The sequence below is a fragment of the Lissotriton helveticus genome, chromosome 8, assembly GCF_964261635.1.
Source record: "Lissotriton helveticus chromosome 8, aLisHel1.1, whole genome shotgun sequence".
Lineage (NCBI taxonomy): Eukaryota > Metazoa > Chordata > Amphibia > Caudata > Salamandridae > Lissotriton > Lissotriton helveticus.
The window spans coordinates 1,695,452,711-1,695,469,528 of NC_136069.1; the positions used below are offsets into that span (position 1 = coordinate 1,695,452,711).

The 16,818-nt window shown below is 43.5% G+C and overlaps 2 protein-coding genes across 2 annotated transcripts in view; both read left to right on the top strand.

Annotated features, from left to right (window-relative positions):
• The window catches only part of LOC144774129 (extracellular calcium-sensing receptor-like), an 85,497-nt gene extending 80,216 nt beyond the window's left edge, over nucleotides 1-5,281 (top strand). Inside the window, exon 7 of the mRNA XM_078659152.1 lies at nucleotides 4,338-5,281. Within this exon, the coding sequence (XP_078515278.1) occupies nucleotides 4,338-5,281 (944 nt within the window). The remainder of the gene's footprint in view (nucleotides 1-4,337) is intronic.
• Nucleotides 5,282-9,108: 3,827 nt separating this feature from the next.
• The window catches only part of LOC144774130 (extracellular calcium-sensing receptor-like), an 81,814-nt gene continuing 74,104 nt past the window's right edge, over nucleotides 9,109-16,818 (top strand). Inside the window, 1 exon segment of the mRNA XM_078659153.1 lies at nucleotides 9,109-9,234. Coding sequence (XP_078515279.1) covers nucleotides 9,109-9,234 — 126 coding nt within the window.

Consider the following 16,818-nt stretch of genomic DNA (forward strand, 5'->3'; position numbering starts at 1 on the left):
ACCCAAGCCCACAGACCACGCACGCAACCTGGGCTTCATCCTGGACTCCTCCCTCTCCATGACCAGACAAGTCAACGCCGTCTCCTCGTCATGCTTCAGCATCCTCCGCATGCTACGTAACATCTTCCGGTGGATCCCCACCGAAACCAGGAAGACGGTCACCCAGGCCCTCGTCACCAGCCGACTGGACTACGGCAACACCCTCTACGCCGGAACGACAGCCAAACTTCAGAAGAGACTCCAGCGCATCCAGAACGCCTCAGCACGCCTCATCCTGGACATCCCCCGACACAGCCACATCTCCGAACACCTGAGAAACCTGCACTGGCTCCCCGTCAGCAAGAGAATCACGTTCAGACTCCTCACCCACGCACACAAAGCGCTCCACAACCAAGGCCCAAGATACCTCAACAACCGTCTGACCTTCTACACACCCACCCGCCAGCTACGATCGACCAGCCACGCCCTCGCAGCCGTTCCCCGCATCCAAAGGGTTACAACGGGAGGAAGATCCTTCTCCTACCTGGCTGCCAAGACGTGGAACTCCCTCCCCATCCACCTCCGCCTGACCCAAGACCACCTCTCCTTCAGGAAGCAACTCAAGACCTGGCTGTTCGAGCAGTAGCGGACCCCCTTCCCCCAGCGCCTTGAGACCCTACGGGTGAGTAGCGCGCTATACAAATGCTTGATTGATGGAAATATTCCTGCTATCGCCAAACACCAACGCCTGCTCAGACCAGTTCTTAGCCATGTTATCCAATGGGAGGTTGATAACATGGCTAAGAGCATTTCGTCGCTAATGCGTGAATATCGCTGTATTCTCAGCGATATTCACACATTTCGCCGCTATCGCTGGATATTTTAGCACAATGGAGAAAAACGTTGCTAATAGCATGTTTTCTCCGCTAACATATCCAGCGATAGGCAGCGATAAAAAAATGCGCTAAGCGCATTTTGCGATAAATATCGCCATTCCTTGGTAATATGCCCCAGAGAACTCTGAGAGGATACACTGGTGACTGAATTGCTGTTCGAGAACTGGACCTCTACTGTATGGCTCAGCAAGGCCAGTGCAAAAGAGCAAGGAAGAGGCATGAACCGAGCCCTGAAAAATCCTAAAGGAGGACCACATTCAGCAACAAGAAAGGGGGTGACACCGAAGGACTCCGAGATTGAGGAGAAGCCAGCAGAAGACATCTGGTGGTGCACTTTCTTTCCACCAGGAGAAGCCGCAGACCATTCCTATGGTTGAAAGACAAGCAGTGGCCCATAGAAGCCTTCTGGAATGGGGTTGGGCTGGCAGGGTGTTTATAAATGAGGGGCATAGCAAAAATATGATCAACCCCGTTGTGGGGACCAATAATAAATAAACCTATGAATAAATGTCTGTTTTTATGACATAACTACTTTGAGTGTTTAGAAAACACAAAGGGCCAGATGTAGGTCACCCAATACCGGTCAGTAACGGCCGAAATTACTGAATTTCGCCCGTTACCGACCGGTATTAGGCTACTGAGATGTAGGTGGCCTAAATTGCAAATTCGGTCATTTACCGATTTGGTATTTTAAGGAATCGGTACATTTCCAAATTTGCAATGTAGGGAGCACTCAAATGAGTGCTTTTCCTATTTTAGGATTCGTTATTTACCACCAACTTATAGTTGGTGGTAAATAAAGAATACCTTTGAAATTGCAAATCTGTGCATTTTCAGCTGTGCCATGTAGCAGACATACATGCCCTTAGGGCATGTATGTGTGCCACATCTGCAAACAAGCACAATTCAGGGGTGCAACAGGGTGTCAAAGTGACACCCTGGCACCCTTGAATGTTTTCCTCATTTTACTGAATCGGTATTTACCGATTCGGTAATTGCCATTCATTCCTATGGGCCAAGAGGCCCATAGGAATGAATGGCAATTACCGAATCGGTAAATACCGAATCTTACCGATTCGGTAATGTTTACCGATTTTTTCGCTATGTAGCATTTACCGATTCTAAAATACCGAATCGGTAAAATTCGGTATTTTGGAATCGGTACATTTTCATTACCTCCATCTAGCCCTAAGTATCATAAAAAGTAAAAGGCAAGAAGCAAAGAACTGCAATAGGATAGAAAGAAGATAAGAGAAAAGGTTTACGGAAAAAGAAAGACAAAATAAAATGACATGAATGCATTTAAAAAATAAGAAAACAGGAAATAATAAAAACTAACCATTTTTATCCTACTAAATGCCCAACCTCAAAGTGGCAGGGAAAGTGCAATACATTCTTCAGGCATTAAAGTCTTAATCCAGCAAACAGCGGATGGACAGAGGAGTTCACAAGTGGCTGATGGACAGAGGAGTTTAAAGTGGCTGATGGACAGATGAGTTCACAAGTGGTTGGAGGTATTCACAAGTGGTTAATGGACACTTATGATTTATAAGTGGTTGATTGACAGAGGTGTTTACAAGTGGTTGATGGACAGAAGTGTTTACAAGTAGATGATGAACAGAGGTGTTTACAAGTGGGTAAGGGCAGAGGTGTTTACAAGTGGGTGATGGACAGAGGAGTTTACAAGTGGCTGCATAACAGTTCTTTTAACATCTCTACAAGAGAATCCACACTTACAGCACATCCTATAGACTTAGGGGCAGATTTATGTCGGGAATGCGCCACGTTTGCGTCACGCAACTGCGGCGTAAACGTGGCGCATCCCTACGACCCATTTACAACGTGACACATCTAGGCAGATGCGTCACGTTGTAAAGCCCTGCGCCACTTGTGGGCGTTCCGGCGCAGGGTGGGCGTTCCGGGGCAGGTGCGCCTCGCAAAAGTGGCTGAGTGAAATCTATAAGATTTCACTCAGTCACTTTCTGGCCAATGCTGCGTCAAAACCCTGCGCCTGCTTGAAGCAGGCGTAGGTCTTGATGCAGCATTGTAAAGATGGGGCACCCCCGAGCCTTGCTGGAGCTGCGTCGCGCTTGCGACGCAACTCCAGCAATGCGCCACCTTTACGGCACAGATGCGTCACGCATCTGTGCCGTTTTTGCCCCATGGTGCACCGCATGGTAAATGCGGCGCACCATGGGTGGCGGAGCAACGGCGCAAAATAACTGGCGCATCCCTGGGGATGCGCCAGTTATCATAAATCTGCCCCTTAGAATGATTGGCTGGTGTAGAACACTGTATCACGGGATAATGCTATGGTCATATTAGCTGAAGCATTAACTAATGCCTGGGCATTCCCAAATGTGAATAGGCCACGTTAAAACGCATGCGATACATCGCATACCATTACAACGCTGTTGTTACAACAACTTGCTTTAGGGGATGCTGGATGTTGGAATAGTATACCTTACTATTCTACTTCCAGTTTGTGCAACAGTAGGGAAGGTGTTGGATTATAAATCCAACACCTTCTGCCCCCTACAGCAAGTCGGTGTAATGACTTGGGCTGCAATGGTTTGTGATGTAACAACACAGTTGTTGTAATGACCGCATTGTAATGACATGCGATGTAAACAATGTTTCCCCTCCAAATGTTCCTTCAGATGTCCTTCAAGAGTGTAATCCTGGTGAAGAATCTAATTACTTCTTTACAAACTGTGACAGGGTTGCTCGAACTACTCATTGGCTCTCTAAGAAATTGGGACAGTATTGCTCCATTATTATCAGGGGACTTATAAACAGCACAGAACCATAGAATAAAAATTAAATGGCAAAAATGGCTGATGAAAGAAACCCCGCATGTCCTGTTTTACAGACTTTGAGAGTACGGTGATTAGTGGTTGAATTCATAATGCTCTGCTATGGAGGAAATATTGAATAAGATGTATTTAGAACAGCTTCTGAACTCGTTACCTTTTATCATAGAGATGTGGATTTAACAACATCTTAAGTTTACTTTACCTGAAGCAATCATTTTAGGTTGTTCCTTCCACAGGGCTCAAGACTGAAAGGGGAATCCTGAGGAAGTAACACATAGAAATAAATATGGACCTCTTGGGAAAAGTAATACTAACCTAATAATGGAAATGAATGACTACCAGTGCGGAGAAAAAATATGCCAACTGCATCAGGCCCTCAGTGCTTTGGGTGTGAGGCACAGAAATTATCCCTATAAAAGGAAGGAGAATCTATGGTCTCTATTATAGTTGATAGACCCATGTTTTATGAGGGGGGAAACTCCTAAATCATTAGATGAAAGAAAAATAAAATACTACTAATAATTTCTATATAAGATTATTTGATGTTTTCTACTAATAGCATTTTAGTAATTTCAATGAATGCGTTAATTCTATTTTTGAAACATTGTATATCTGTTGAAATTATGTACTTTATTTCCCCATTCAGGTACAGATGAATGTATAAAATGCCCTGCTCACAAGTGGTCAAATGAGAAACATGATCAATGCATCCAAAAAGAAATTGAGTTCCTCTCATACGAAGAGCCGCTGGGTCTAACACTTGCCATTACAGCTGGTTTGTTGTCCTTCCTCAATGCTTCTGTCCTCTGTATCTTCATCAAGTATCGAAACACTCCCATTGTCAAAGCCAACAACCGGGGGCTCAGTTACCTGCTCCTTGTCACACTGATACTCTGCTTCCTCTGCTCCTTCATATTCATCGGTCAGCCTAGGGAACTCACCTGCTTATTACAACAAACTGTATTTGGGGTCATTTTTACTCTCAGTGTCTCCGCTATTCTAGCAAAAACGATAGTTGTTGTCATCGCATTCAGGGCAACAAATCCAAACAGCTCAGCAAGGAAATGGCTGGGATCAAAGACACCAAGTTATATAATCTTCTCAAACTCTATGGTTCAAGTTCTTATTTGTGGCGTTTGGTTGTTGAAATCTCCCCCCATTCCAAAACTGAATTTTTCTTCATACGTTCAGAAGATCATTTTTGAGTGTAATGAAGGAGACACCATCTTCTTCTATCTCATGCTGGGATACATGGGCCTCCTGGCCACAGTCAGCTTTATTGTGGCTTTTCTCTCAAGGAACCTGCCTGGAAGCTTCAACGAGGCCAAGCTGATCACCTTCAGTATGCTGGTGTTTGTCAGTGTGTGGATCTCCTTCATCCCGGCATACCTGAGCACACGGGGGAAGTACATGGTGGCGGTGGAGGTGTTTGCCATCTTGTGCTCTAGCGCTGGACTGCTCAGCTGTATATTCATACCCAAGTGTTACATTATGCTCCTGAGGCCGGAGGTGAACACCAGGGAACATCTAGTTAGTAAAACAAGTTTAAGTAGCAAACAAACAACTTTCAGTAGCAAACAAATGACATGAAATCCGTAAAAGAACCATGCTTGTTGTTTTTGAGGGATAGTTATCAGGAGAAGAAGCATGGAGAGCAGACTGCAAACCATTATTTTTTAAATCCTTTTTGAGCACTGTGCAAATTGCAGCATTTATGACAGTTGGTCATTTATAGTGCATGAAACAGAATGTAGAAATTTGTAAATAGAAAGGTACATTATTTCATATGCAAATCAGTTACACAGTGTATGTAATAGATATATTAAAGCTAACTGACTAAAATCTGTATGCTTCCTTATCTTGTTATATCAACAGGGAGATTACAGGAGTCTGTTAGAACTAGCATTGTTGAATTCTTTTGTCTAGTTTTAAAGATTCTGATTTGATACTGTCAACCAGCTCACACGTCTATTCTACTGTCACTCACTTGGCATCACCTATTTACTGCCTGCATGGCACACTCACCATCTCTTGAACCATTATTTTACAGTCAGTAGGGAACACCTGGATTACCTTTTATCACTTCCAAACACTCCTTTGCAGCTACTAGGGCCCCACATAATTCTATCTCCACTCTTCATCCATTGGGTATCCAACAAGGAGCAGTGCATGAGTGTCCTGTAGTCGCCTTGATTTCCCATATTACTTTTACTCTGATGATAGCAGATTCTCTTCTGATTTCCATAGTTTGCACCTGACATTCATGCATGCATCTCTGACTGCATTACAGCCATAACTCACTAGATAGGTCCGCGGTCACTGATGCTGAATTCTTCCAAAACAGTAGCACTATTTGTTCTCCCCTTGACTGGCTGACCCCATCTTAATTCTGACTATGTTATATTATGAGGATTTGTAGAGGGGCTTAACACCCCAGGGGTATCCAGGTGCTGGAGTAGATTTGGAGGCCGATTTGACTCCTAGTCAAATAACCAGATCTTCAGTTTCTTGCGGAATTTGAGTAGGGATGAGGGTGTCCTGATGTGATGTGGAAGGTCATTCCAGGATTTGGAGGCCATTTAGGAAAAGGAGCATCTCCTGACTTGCTACTGCGGATGTGGGGTGTTTGCGACAGGAGTAGTGAAGCTGAGCGCATCTGCCTGATGGGCTGGTAGAAGTTGAGACAGTGGTTGAGGTAATTAGGTCTGACATTATAGAACGTTTTCTATGTGTGGGTGAGCAGTTTGAATTGCAATTGCTTTTGAATTGATTAGCTGTATAGCTCTCTGAGGTGGGGTATGATGTATGTATTGCACTGGGATGTTGAGGATGAGTATGGCTGGTGCTTTCTGGGTGGTCTGGGGTGTTTATACGAGTTGATTCATGATACCAGCATAGGGTGTGTTGTCATAGTTCCAGTCTGCTCGGGATGAGGACCTGGGTGACTGTGCATCCGGTATTAGTGTGAAACAAGTAGGATATTTTGTGGAGTGTGCGTAGTATGAAGAAGCAGGAGGAGATGACTGTTTTCACTTGTTTGGTCATTGTGAGTCTGTCATCCACGATGATTCTGAGGTTTTTAGCATGGTCGTTGGGGGTGGGCATCGTCCCAGGTTTTTTGGCCTGTTGGTTTCTTGTTGCTGAAGAGCAATACTTCAGTTTTATCTGTGGTGGGCTTTAGGCAGTTCTGGTTTATCCAGTTAACTATGTTGGATGTGCAGGTGTTGATGTTTGTCCTGGTAGTGTTGTAATTGTGTTTTAGAGAGAGGAGACCCGGGTGTCATCTGCATAGGATACAGTGTAAATTCCGTTGGATCTTGTGATGTTGCGAGTGGTGCCATGTAGACGTTGAAGAGGGTAGGGCTCAGTGCTGAATCTTGAAGAACTTCACAGATGAGGTTCTTGGGTTTAGCAGTCTGATTTGCTTGGGCTGGTCATAGAGGTAGGAGGCCAGCCAGCTCAGGCAGGACCATCTATTCTAGAGTTGTGGAGTCTTGTGATAAGGGTGCTGTGGGAGATATAGAGGTCAATTGGTATGAGTGTGGCAGTTTCTCCTTTGTCCATGATGGACTGGATGTCTTCAGTTGCTGTGCTGAGAGCAGTTTCTGTCTTGTGTTTGTTTTAGAAAACCTGAATGCAAGAGGTCTAGTAGGTGGTGTTATCTGAGATGGTTGGAGAGTTGTTTGTTGCTTTCTCCATGACTGTGGATCACTAGGACAGGAATGAGATGAATCTGTAGTTGCTGAGCCTCTTCGTGTATGCCATGTTTTCTTTTTTAGGAGAGCTGTGATTTCTGCATGTTTCCAGCTGCTTGGGAAGCATCCACTTTGGATGGAGGTGTTGATGATGGTGGTGAAGTGGGAGCTGATCAGAGTTTCTCCAAGGTTGAAGGTGTGGTGGAGACAAGGGTTGTGTGGGACTCCTGAGTGGATTGTTCTTATCATTTCAGCTGTGTCTGTTGGGGTGAAGGGTTTCCAGTTTGGGATCTGGTGGTCAGATTTGATGGTGGTAGGCATCTGGTTGATGAGTTCTTGTGTTTTACGTTGGGGGTCGAAGTTGTTGTAGATGTTGAGGATTTTGTTATAGAAGAAATTAGAGAGGTTCTTACAGAGGTCTTTCAAAGGGGTGATGGAGTTTGTGGTAGCTGAGTGTTTGGAGAATTCTTTGACAATATTGAAGAGCTGTTTGCAGTTGTTGGAGCTGTTTTCCAGTCTGAGAGCTCAGTCTGTTTTTCTTGCCTCTTTGAGTTGGGTGCTGTCTTTTTTGAGAGTGGATTTGTAAGAGTTTCTTGCAGTGGTGTCCTGACTGATCCTCCATTTTCTCTCCATTTGTTTGTAGAGTCATTTGGAGTTTCTAAAGTCTTCTGTGTACCAGCCTACTCTTGAAAATTACCATTTGCATAGTGTCCCCCCGGATGTTTGCTTTAACTGCTTTTGTTGATCTTAGATTTCTGAAACACTTTATTCCTGCTAACGCGCGGCAACGTGCCTGTGCTCCCCCTTTAAACATGATGAAATTAGTATTGACATGATTGTTACCTTTAACATACCTATAAATCCCTAGTGCATGATACTCAATGTACCCAGAGCCTATACCCAGTTGTGCCACTCAGTACGGTGACCCAGTAAGCCCGACCCCAGACCTACAATTGTATCCAGGCAGTGCTTGTTGTAACTGCCAATTCGACCTGTCAAACTAAACCCTTTTGACAGGCTTAAGCATCCTACTAAGTATGAATAAGTCACCCTTAAGGCAGGGCTCATTGCTCATAAGATATATTGCATGGTATTTAAAAGCAGGACACTTAAATAATGTGGCGTTTCACATTTCATTTGAGTGAAAATGCCTATGAGCTATTTTCACTGCAGGGACCTCACAGTGAAAATGTCTAAAACATATTTTCACAGCATGGAGGCTGCTGCTTTCATAGGAAAACACTCGATCACATTATTAGGCTCCCAAATGCTAGATTTTGGGTTGGTTGCAGCTAGAAAAAAATAATTCAATTAACTTTTTTATAGTTAAACAAAATGCAATTCTATGGTAAAGTTGGATTTTGTCTAACTAATGTAATTTTAGGAAGTTGCCACTTTGCTGCCTAATACCTCTGAAAGCCATTCTGTAAATATTCCCACTGTCACCTGGCAGATGATGGCTCCCCTGTGGTGAGGTGTGAAATGCTCCGAGGACAGGGACAAAGGACCTTGGGTGTGAGGAGGTGTTGTCCTTCCCGTTGCAGGATGGCCTGTGGACTCTACCCAGTGATTTAATTAGTTTTAAAGGGCCCTTCCCTGACACAGCTCAGGTAAACCGCGTTTTTCTTGACACATTGATGATAACAGGTTAGGTGTGGTTTCTACTAGTGGTCCTTGATTGATTCATTAGTGTTTATGATTGATTCATTTTAAGGATCCATTATGCACTCCCTGTCCCTTTTAGCACATCTCTACACTAGTATTGCTGTTAACAAGCCAGGATTCAAAGAGAGACGTGAAGAACTGGCCCAGGACCCTTTTCCTCATCATCAGATTAAGGAGGAAGCAGTAAGCAGGAAGCCCAAGTACTGGGGGTCTTAGAACTTAATTCCAAACATTTGAAAGACTCAAGAAAGAAGTAATGGCTAGACGGTGGGATGGGACCACATTTCAGAAATACTTGGAAGATAACAACATACCTAGGGGCTTAAGTATTCTTATTTTCTCCACTTTTAAAGACCTTGTTCCGGAGTCACTAAAAGACTGGGAAGATATTCTCCAAAATACATCTTACAATTTGATGCATATTTTGATAAAACATGCAAAGAACAAGGGTAGTAATTGCCCTTCTTATTGCTTACTTACAAGCATTGTCAGCCCTTCAAGCCGACAATGCTTGTAAGCATTGTCAGCTTATAAGCTGACAATGAGATATTAGAAAATGAAATAGATGCATCTGATCCAAAAGAGGATATAAAGAAGAATTGTGATATTCTTGAGAAAGTATTGAAGGGTCAAAAAATATACTTACATGATAAAAAGTGAGAAAATAAGAAGGGATGATAAGGACTACAAGGAGGGTAGAATTTACACCTTTGCCCATAAATATGACTACATGAAGATACCAGGAGAAGGAAAATGATCACAGGAGGAATCGTTGGAGTTATGGTCTGCAAGTAGCAGCAGTTCCTTAACAACCATGGTGAGCACTGCCTCAACAGAAGACATAACAGGTTCTAAAGACCTGAAAATCGATCCACTTCTTTGGTAGAGATGGAAAGGCTAAGACTTGGAGTGAAAACCACAAGAAAGGAGCAAAGACAAGAAGAGGTGGGAAGAAATGGCAATAAGGAAACGAAAAAGAATGGCACACAGGAAGTTACAACACGGCCCATCATGGCCCAGAAAGAACTACACAGACAACCTCAGATATATGGGGAGGATATAGGTGTGTAGCTGGAAGGTAATTTGAACGTAGGGGCCCAAGAATTAACAATTGTTTTATTAACAATTTGTTAATTTTTAAGTTGAGCCTTTGGCATAGTTCACTATTGCCTCCTCAAAGAGTCCATGCTCATTTTGTACATGAACAAACCCAAAATAGTTTTGCTTAATATTGTACAAATATAGTATTGAAATGGACTGAACTGATTAGAGCAGTGTTTCATAGCTACTCTTTATTAGCTGCTGGCACAGGATTGTATTTTTCCACTTCATCTCACCTTGTAATACTATGAATCAATAGTTAAAACAGTCTTTAGATGCAGAGGAAGGATATATCTGTAGATGCTCTTTCACTGCCTCAATTACTCCAGCATCATGGAGGAGCTGTGTGGCAGACCAATGATGTGCTTCTCTATTTATAGGACATCCTTCTGTGGCCCTGCCCAGATGTAGCCTTCCCACTGCTGGGGACCATCGATAAGAACCAGTTGTCGCGCCCACCATGATGGAGTACTATGAAGTGGGTAACATGGCCTTGCCCCTTGTTCACCACTCTCCTTCTCTGGCCAGGCCCAACATTTCTGCTAACAAGTGCAATTGAAAAGGGGCAGTACCAGCCTCCACCACACTCCAGTAGGATTGGCTTAGTAAGCAGCAAATTTGTTATGAGACACTAGGACCCTACACATATTTGCCCTCATCCTTCCATGGTTGTTAAAATGGGCCATCTCAGGCATCTTGCACACTTGTCAGCACAAGTGAAATCTGCACCAGGATGGTCATGTAACCACTGACCCTCCACCTGCCATCATTCTACTCCAATCGCCCCACTCACTACCAAACATTCACTTCTCAGAGAGCTTCTTCTTAGTTTCCAAATTCATTATTGAAAGGTCGGGAGAAAACAGGGGATATAGGGGTGAGGTGATAAAAATAATACTTAACACATAAAATGATTATACAGCACAAAGTGCAAAATTAGTCATAGCACTAGATACATAGCATGTGGTGGCCCTACAAAGCAGGGGCCCTCGGAGACCACGGAAGGCTGATACCAAGAATGTGTGTGGCTCCACATTTGTGCTCATGATGGTCAGCGGGGTTGGGTGAGCCGTGTTAACAACAGAATAAGACAAAAAAACTGAAAGAGAAACAAACAGGGACATTCACAAAGCTCTTAAGTGGTGCTTACCCAGCAGTGTGAAGCACAATGGTAAAGGAATATGAATGGGATTTCTTTTTTAGCGCCACTGGGGCATTAAAAGGCATAAGCGCCAGAACCACTGAAATGCGCTCAGTAAGTAGGGCTACCTCTTTCACCTTCCACGCATCACTACTCACACCGCACACACTGGGCAGACAGGACACCTCCTGTCCATCAATGTGCACCCTCAGTGCATTACACAGTGGATACAGTTGCACCATCCACCTCTTTCACCTTCCACACATCACTAATCACACCCCACACACTGGGCTGACAGTTAACTTGCTAGCCATCATGTGCACCCTCGGTGCATAAAACTGTTGATACAGCTACACCATACACCTCTTCCACACATCACCACTCACACCACATGCACTGAGCAGACAGGACACTTCCTGTTCATCAATGTGCACCCTTAGCGCATCACACTGTGGATACACCTACACCATCCACCTCTTCCACCTCCCACACCCTGGACAGACAGGATGTAACCTTACCATCAATGCGCATTCTCCGTGCATCACAGAGTGACTACAGATGCACCATCCACCTCTTTCACCTTGAACACATCACCACTGAGACCTCACACACTGGACAGACAGGACACATCCTGCCCATCAATGTGCACTCTTGGTGCATCACACTGTGGATACAGCTGCACCAACCACCTCTTTCACCAATGTGTCCTCTCGCTGCACCCTCACTCCATATCACCTAGATGTAATCTTAATCAAGCAGCCATGGCCAACCAATACATCCACTGATTGACCAGAAGTGAGACCTCACAAGAAAAGAAGATAGTTCAAAATCCAAAAAACAATTACAGCAAATTTGAGGGATCTCTGCTCTGCAGGAAGATACTTTATTACTTTAAACACACACAAGTTGATGGGAGAAATGCCTACAACTCGTTTGATCACTGGCAATCACTCAGTTTTGTGTTCCAACCCATGTTTTTTGCTCACTTTACCATTCTGTTTGGAACCAGCCAAACAGTGTTCCAGTTCAGGGAGGGCCTTGCAGTTCAGGCTGGATTGTTCCTACTGGACCTGGGGCAACACTGATTTGTACATGGCTGGGTTCAAACTGAGGTAGCATGGTAGGCAAAAGTATAATGGTTTGGAATCCTACCCAGAGCGATTGGCAGTGGTTTGACTTACTGCAAGCATTCCTCCCATCACCTTTTGTGTGTTTCTTTTATCTCTTCAACCTAAGCATGGTAAACAATGAGGAATGAGCCCAACTGAAGCAAAGCCCTCTTTATTTCCATGAAACACAGGATAAACTTGATATCTGGCCATCAACCCTACCTAAACTGACTAGAGTACCAGCATTTATCACTTCTGCATCAACAAAATATTCCTCCCACCCCTCCTTGCTCTCACACATCCCCCCAAGACCATCATCTACTTCAGACATAAGCCACCTCCTATTAAGGTGACTGTGACATTTACATTATAGTCAGGGTCTTAATTCAGGCTTCTCTAGCCTGAGCCTATGCAATGCGCAGGTGCCCCCAACTCTTCAAAGGTACTCCCCAACCGAGGGTGGAACGGTTTGAGCAAGATCAAAATGGCCACCTGATCTTGCAGCTCCTTCCCAACCATCCCAATAAAGGAGTTTTCTAAGACGTACTCCCAACAACAGTGATTCCTATTGTGCTATGCTATTCTGTATGGCTTCCCCAGAAGGAACTCCAAAACCCCTGCTGGTAGGTGATCACAAGCGATCTGCACGCTGCAGCAGCATGCCGTTCTGGATTCCACAGAATGGCTGCCATCACAACTGCAGTTGAGATTCCTGCCTCCTGTGGAAAAACAATAAGTCTTCACCAACAACTTTGTAAACCCATATAAAACCTTATGCAGTCGAGCTAACATACTCGACCATGCATTGTGGTGACCAAACTTATTGACTCACATACCACAGACGCCATCATGCCCACCATTTTTAAGCTGCGCCCAGCGATCCCAGAAGATTACCCCTATTCCTGTGCTACTGTAAATGTTTGTAGCCGGAGCCAGCACAGAACTCCAAAACCTCTTGGTGGGAAGCAATAACGAGCAGTTCACATGCTGCAACAGCTTGCCAATCCTGAATCCACATCAAGGCTGCCATCCCAACTGCAACATTGATTCCAGCTTCCCGCTGACAGTTCACACGTCTCCACCAACAGCTCTGTAAACCCTCTACAAACCTTCTGCATGTCAGCAACAATACTCCAGCCACGGGCTGTGGTGACCTACCTTACAGATGTTTTATCTCACACAACGTGACCACCATCCTACCCGCAATTTGCAAGCCACACCGAGCAAGCCCAGGAGATTACCCCCATACCTGCACTACCTTATCAATTTGCATCAGGAGCATTAGAAGATCCAGCCCTAACAAAACAGGAATAATTCATATATAATCACAACTCTCCCATCCCACAGGACTGAGAGTTACTGTGCATCATTTCAACACTGCAAATTGACAGTACAGACTCCCTCTGCTCTTGTATAGTGCTTCCAGCTACCACAACGGATTAGGATCACCAATATGAAGGTGTTCCCTCGACAGATCATTCAAGACACATCCTGTTCCATCTTGCTGATACCATGGCAACTTTAATGAGAGCTCAGTCCCAGTAGCTTCTGCCCTTGCAGTGTTTACTCTCTATATCAGGGCCAACAATCTTTGAATGGGTACATGAATGGCTGACCACTGAGTGCTACATCTTGTATACTAAAATAGTGATCCGACATGGTGCTCTGCTTCCACCGTACCCAGTGCACCATCACCACCCACACAAGGATGACATATAGCAAATCTATACTAAGCCCCAATCGTTAGTGTGGCTCCGGGAGAACGACCACCAGCCAGGTGACAACACATGAGCACAGCTTTTGTGTGATACACAGGGTTGTGCACAGAAAAAACTAAAGTTTTGAAGCCTTCAAGAGGAAATACTAACAGAACGCATCAGTGAGGTCAGTTGTTAGTCAAAAAGGCACTTCTCTGCACCACAAGGCATCCGACCTATCTGCTTGTGCATCTTTTTCAACTCACTCCTATTGTAGCCTTAATCAGGGCCTATGCCATTCTGTACTCATACTTTTACTCTTTGAGGATGAAAGGGTATGCCCCATACATTCTGGACCTCTTCTAGAGATGCAATCCAATGGTTCTTTTTAGCAGCATGAAAGCATAGAAGGGAGGAAACTAAGCCAGACACTTAAACAAGAATTCTCTTGAACACATATAAACCACAGACAACTACGTAAGGTTAGTTGATTTATTACAAAGCCAAAAATAACAACATAAAGGCACCTCAATATGAGAGTGTAGAAATACATCAGAATCAGCATAACGCCAAATCTGTATATCCAATTAAGATGATGAAGCAGAAACAATACAACTAGTTCAAGAAGTAGATTGCAGAGGATCAGGAAGCATGAGTCAAAGTATTTCTGCATCAAGGGTTGATGAGTAAAAAGCATTAATCTGTCCCTACACAACTCTAGGATGACATCACTACTTAAGCATTTGTAGGAAAAGGAATAAAAGGTGTCGGTATGTGGACTCTACCTAAGAAATCTCTCCAACCTCAATGGGTCCGATGGCATAAAGCTATCGAGACAGAGCTTGCTCGCATGTTCTCTCTCTCTGAAGGCAAATGAAGAAGTGGGCACTTTCCCTACTCCTAATATCACATTATTCGTAGGCAACTTTCCCAAGATCAAGCCATCTGCTCGGGGTACAATCCTAAAGGTAACTTTCCATGGGACAACAGTGAGCTTTATGAATTTGCATGGAAAATTAGCCATATTCAATTAATGCATTCACCTACATATAAAACTACATAATTAATATACGCATTTAGTACATGGATAGTTGTTAATTTCACAACACAAATTCTTCATGTTAATGTTTTCTACCAATTACATTCACTCCCTGCGTTAATCCTCCATGATACTTCTCAATGGCCTAAACACATCACATTTCAGGATACTACATTTCACATTCATGTTAATGCAACAAAGGATTATATGCGGGTGTGCTCTACACATGTGAATATAATGCACCCCTACAAATTAAATGTGATGTACAATACATCAAGGGGTTCAACCTTACTCTAGTCGCCTCCTATGGCCTTATACCTGTCTAGTGCTAGCTCAAGTTAGGCTGCGCTTGTGCTAACTCACTGCTCTAAACGTATCTAGCTTGCACTAAGCTGCCTCAGCCCTGCTCTCAGACATTGCTGCAGCTTTGTTTGACCTGGTAATCTTAAAAAGGCACGCTTGATCTACACAATTCTGGAATGCTTGCGCACTATACATTCCTGGTGTTATGATTCAAATATGAGGATATTGACACTTTGCTTCTACAACATTTTGTTGTTGATGATGCTCATGCTCCATTATTGACATACATATGTATGCTGTCTTTTTTCACCATTGTTGGAGCATTCAGTGATCCTTGGTGTGCCTTGCCGTGGCTCTCCATGTTCCTGTTTAAGATGAGCTTGGAGGTTCTTCCTTGAAGCATCTCAGGTGTGAGATTAAGGGAGGGGTTATATTTGTAATGTTTTTTAAGGTGGTTAAGTCCCTTTCACTCTTTTTTATTACCCTTCCTTATATCTTTTGCCTTCAACCAACACCTCTTTATGTACCTAATAATCAGTCCCACTCACATGAGACACAATATGGAAGTCAAGCACATGCTAAACCCACTTGTATACATCCTTTACTATCTCCAATATTCCAATCCAGCCCAACTACTTGCAACCAACACAATGGATAACTTGGAGAACCTACATCATCTACGTTCCTTCCTTCACGGCCCCGGCCTGCCAAACAATCTACTTGATAATCCAGCACGATGAAAGACCAGAATCTAAAATAAATGCTAACGCCTTAAATCACCCAGTCAAGAGACAAACGATTCTATACTATTGTAATAGATTCCCAGGTGATATGACCTTGCTGCAAGAGACAAGAATCGACTCACAAGACAACATTGACATTTATGCTTCATGGGCTTCTGATTGATTTATATTCCCGGCTCCAAACACAAGAAATAGGGTAATAACATTTATTTAAAAAAATCCAATATCTCAATCCTATCACACTCCCATGATAGTGAGGGAAGATGGATCATGGTTAATACCAAGAAACATGACAAGACTTCTCATCTTGGAAATATAAATGCCTCTGCAGACAAGCTGTTTGAGTTTTGATAACCCCTAGATCAAACTTTCTGTGATCTTCCATATTACACTGAAATAAATGTAGGTGGATATTTAAATCTCCCTATGAAAGGATAGATAGGCTTTCAAAAATCAAAGTCAAAGAAACTAAATCCCACAATCAGAAGAGGAAAGTTTGTGATAGCCATATCCTCATAGATAGATGCTGATTATACAATCCCACAGGCTTTGACTATACATTCTAATTGAATCAACACTGCACCTTATCTTGAATTCATTACATACTAATAGACAAGAATTTGGCACCCCTAAG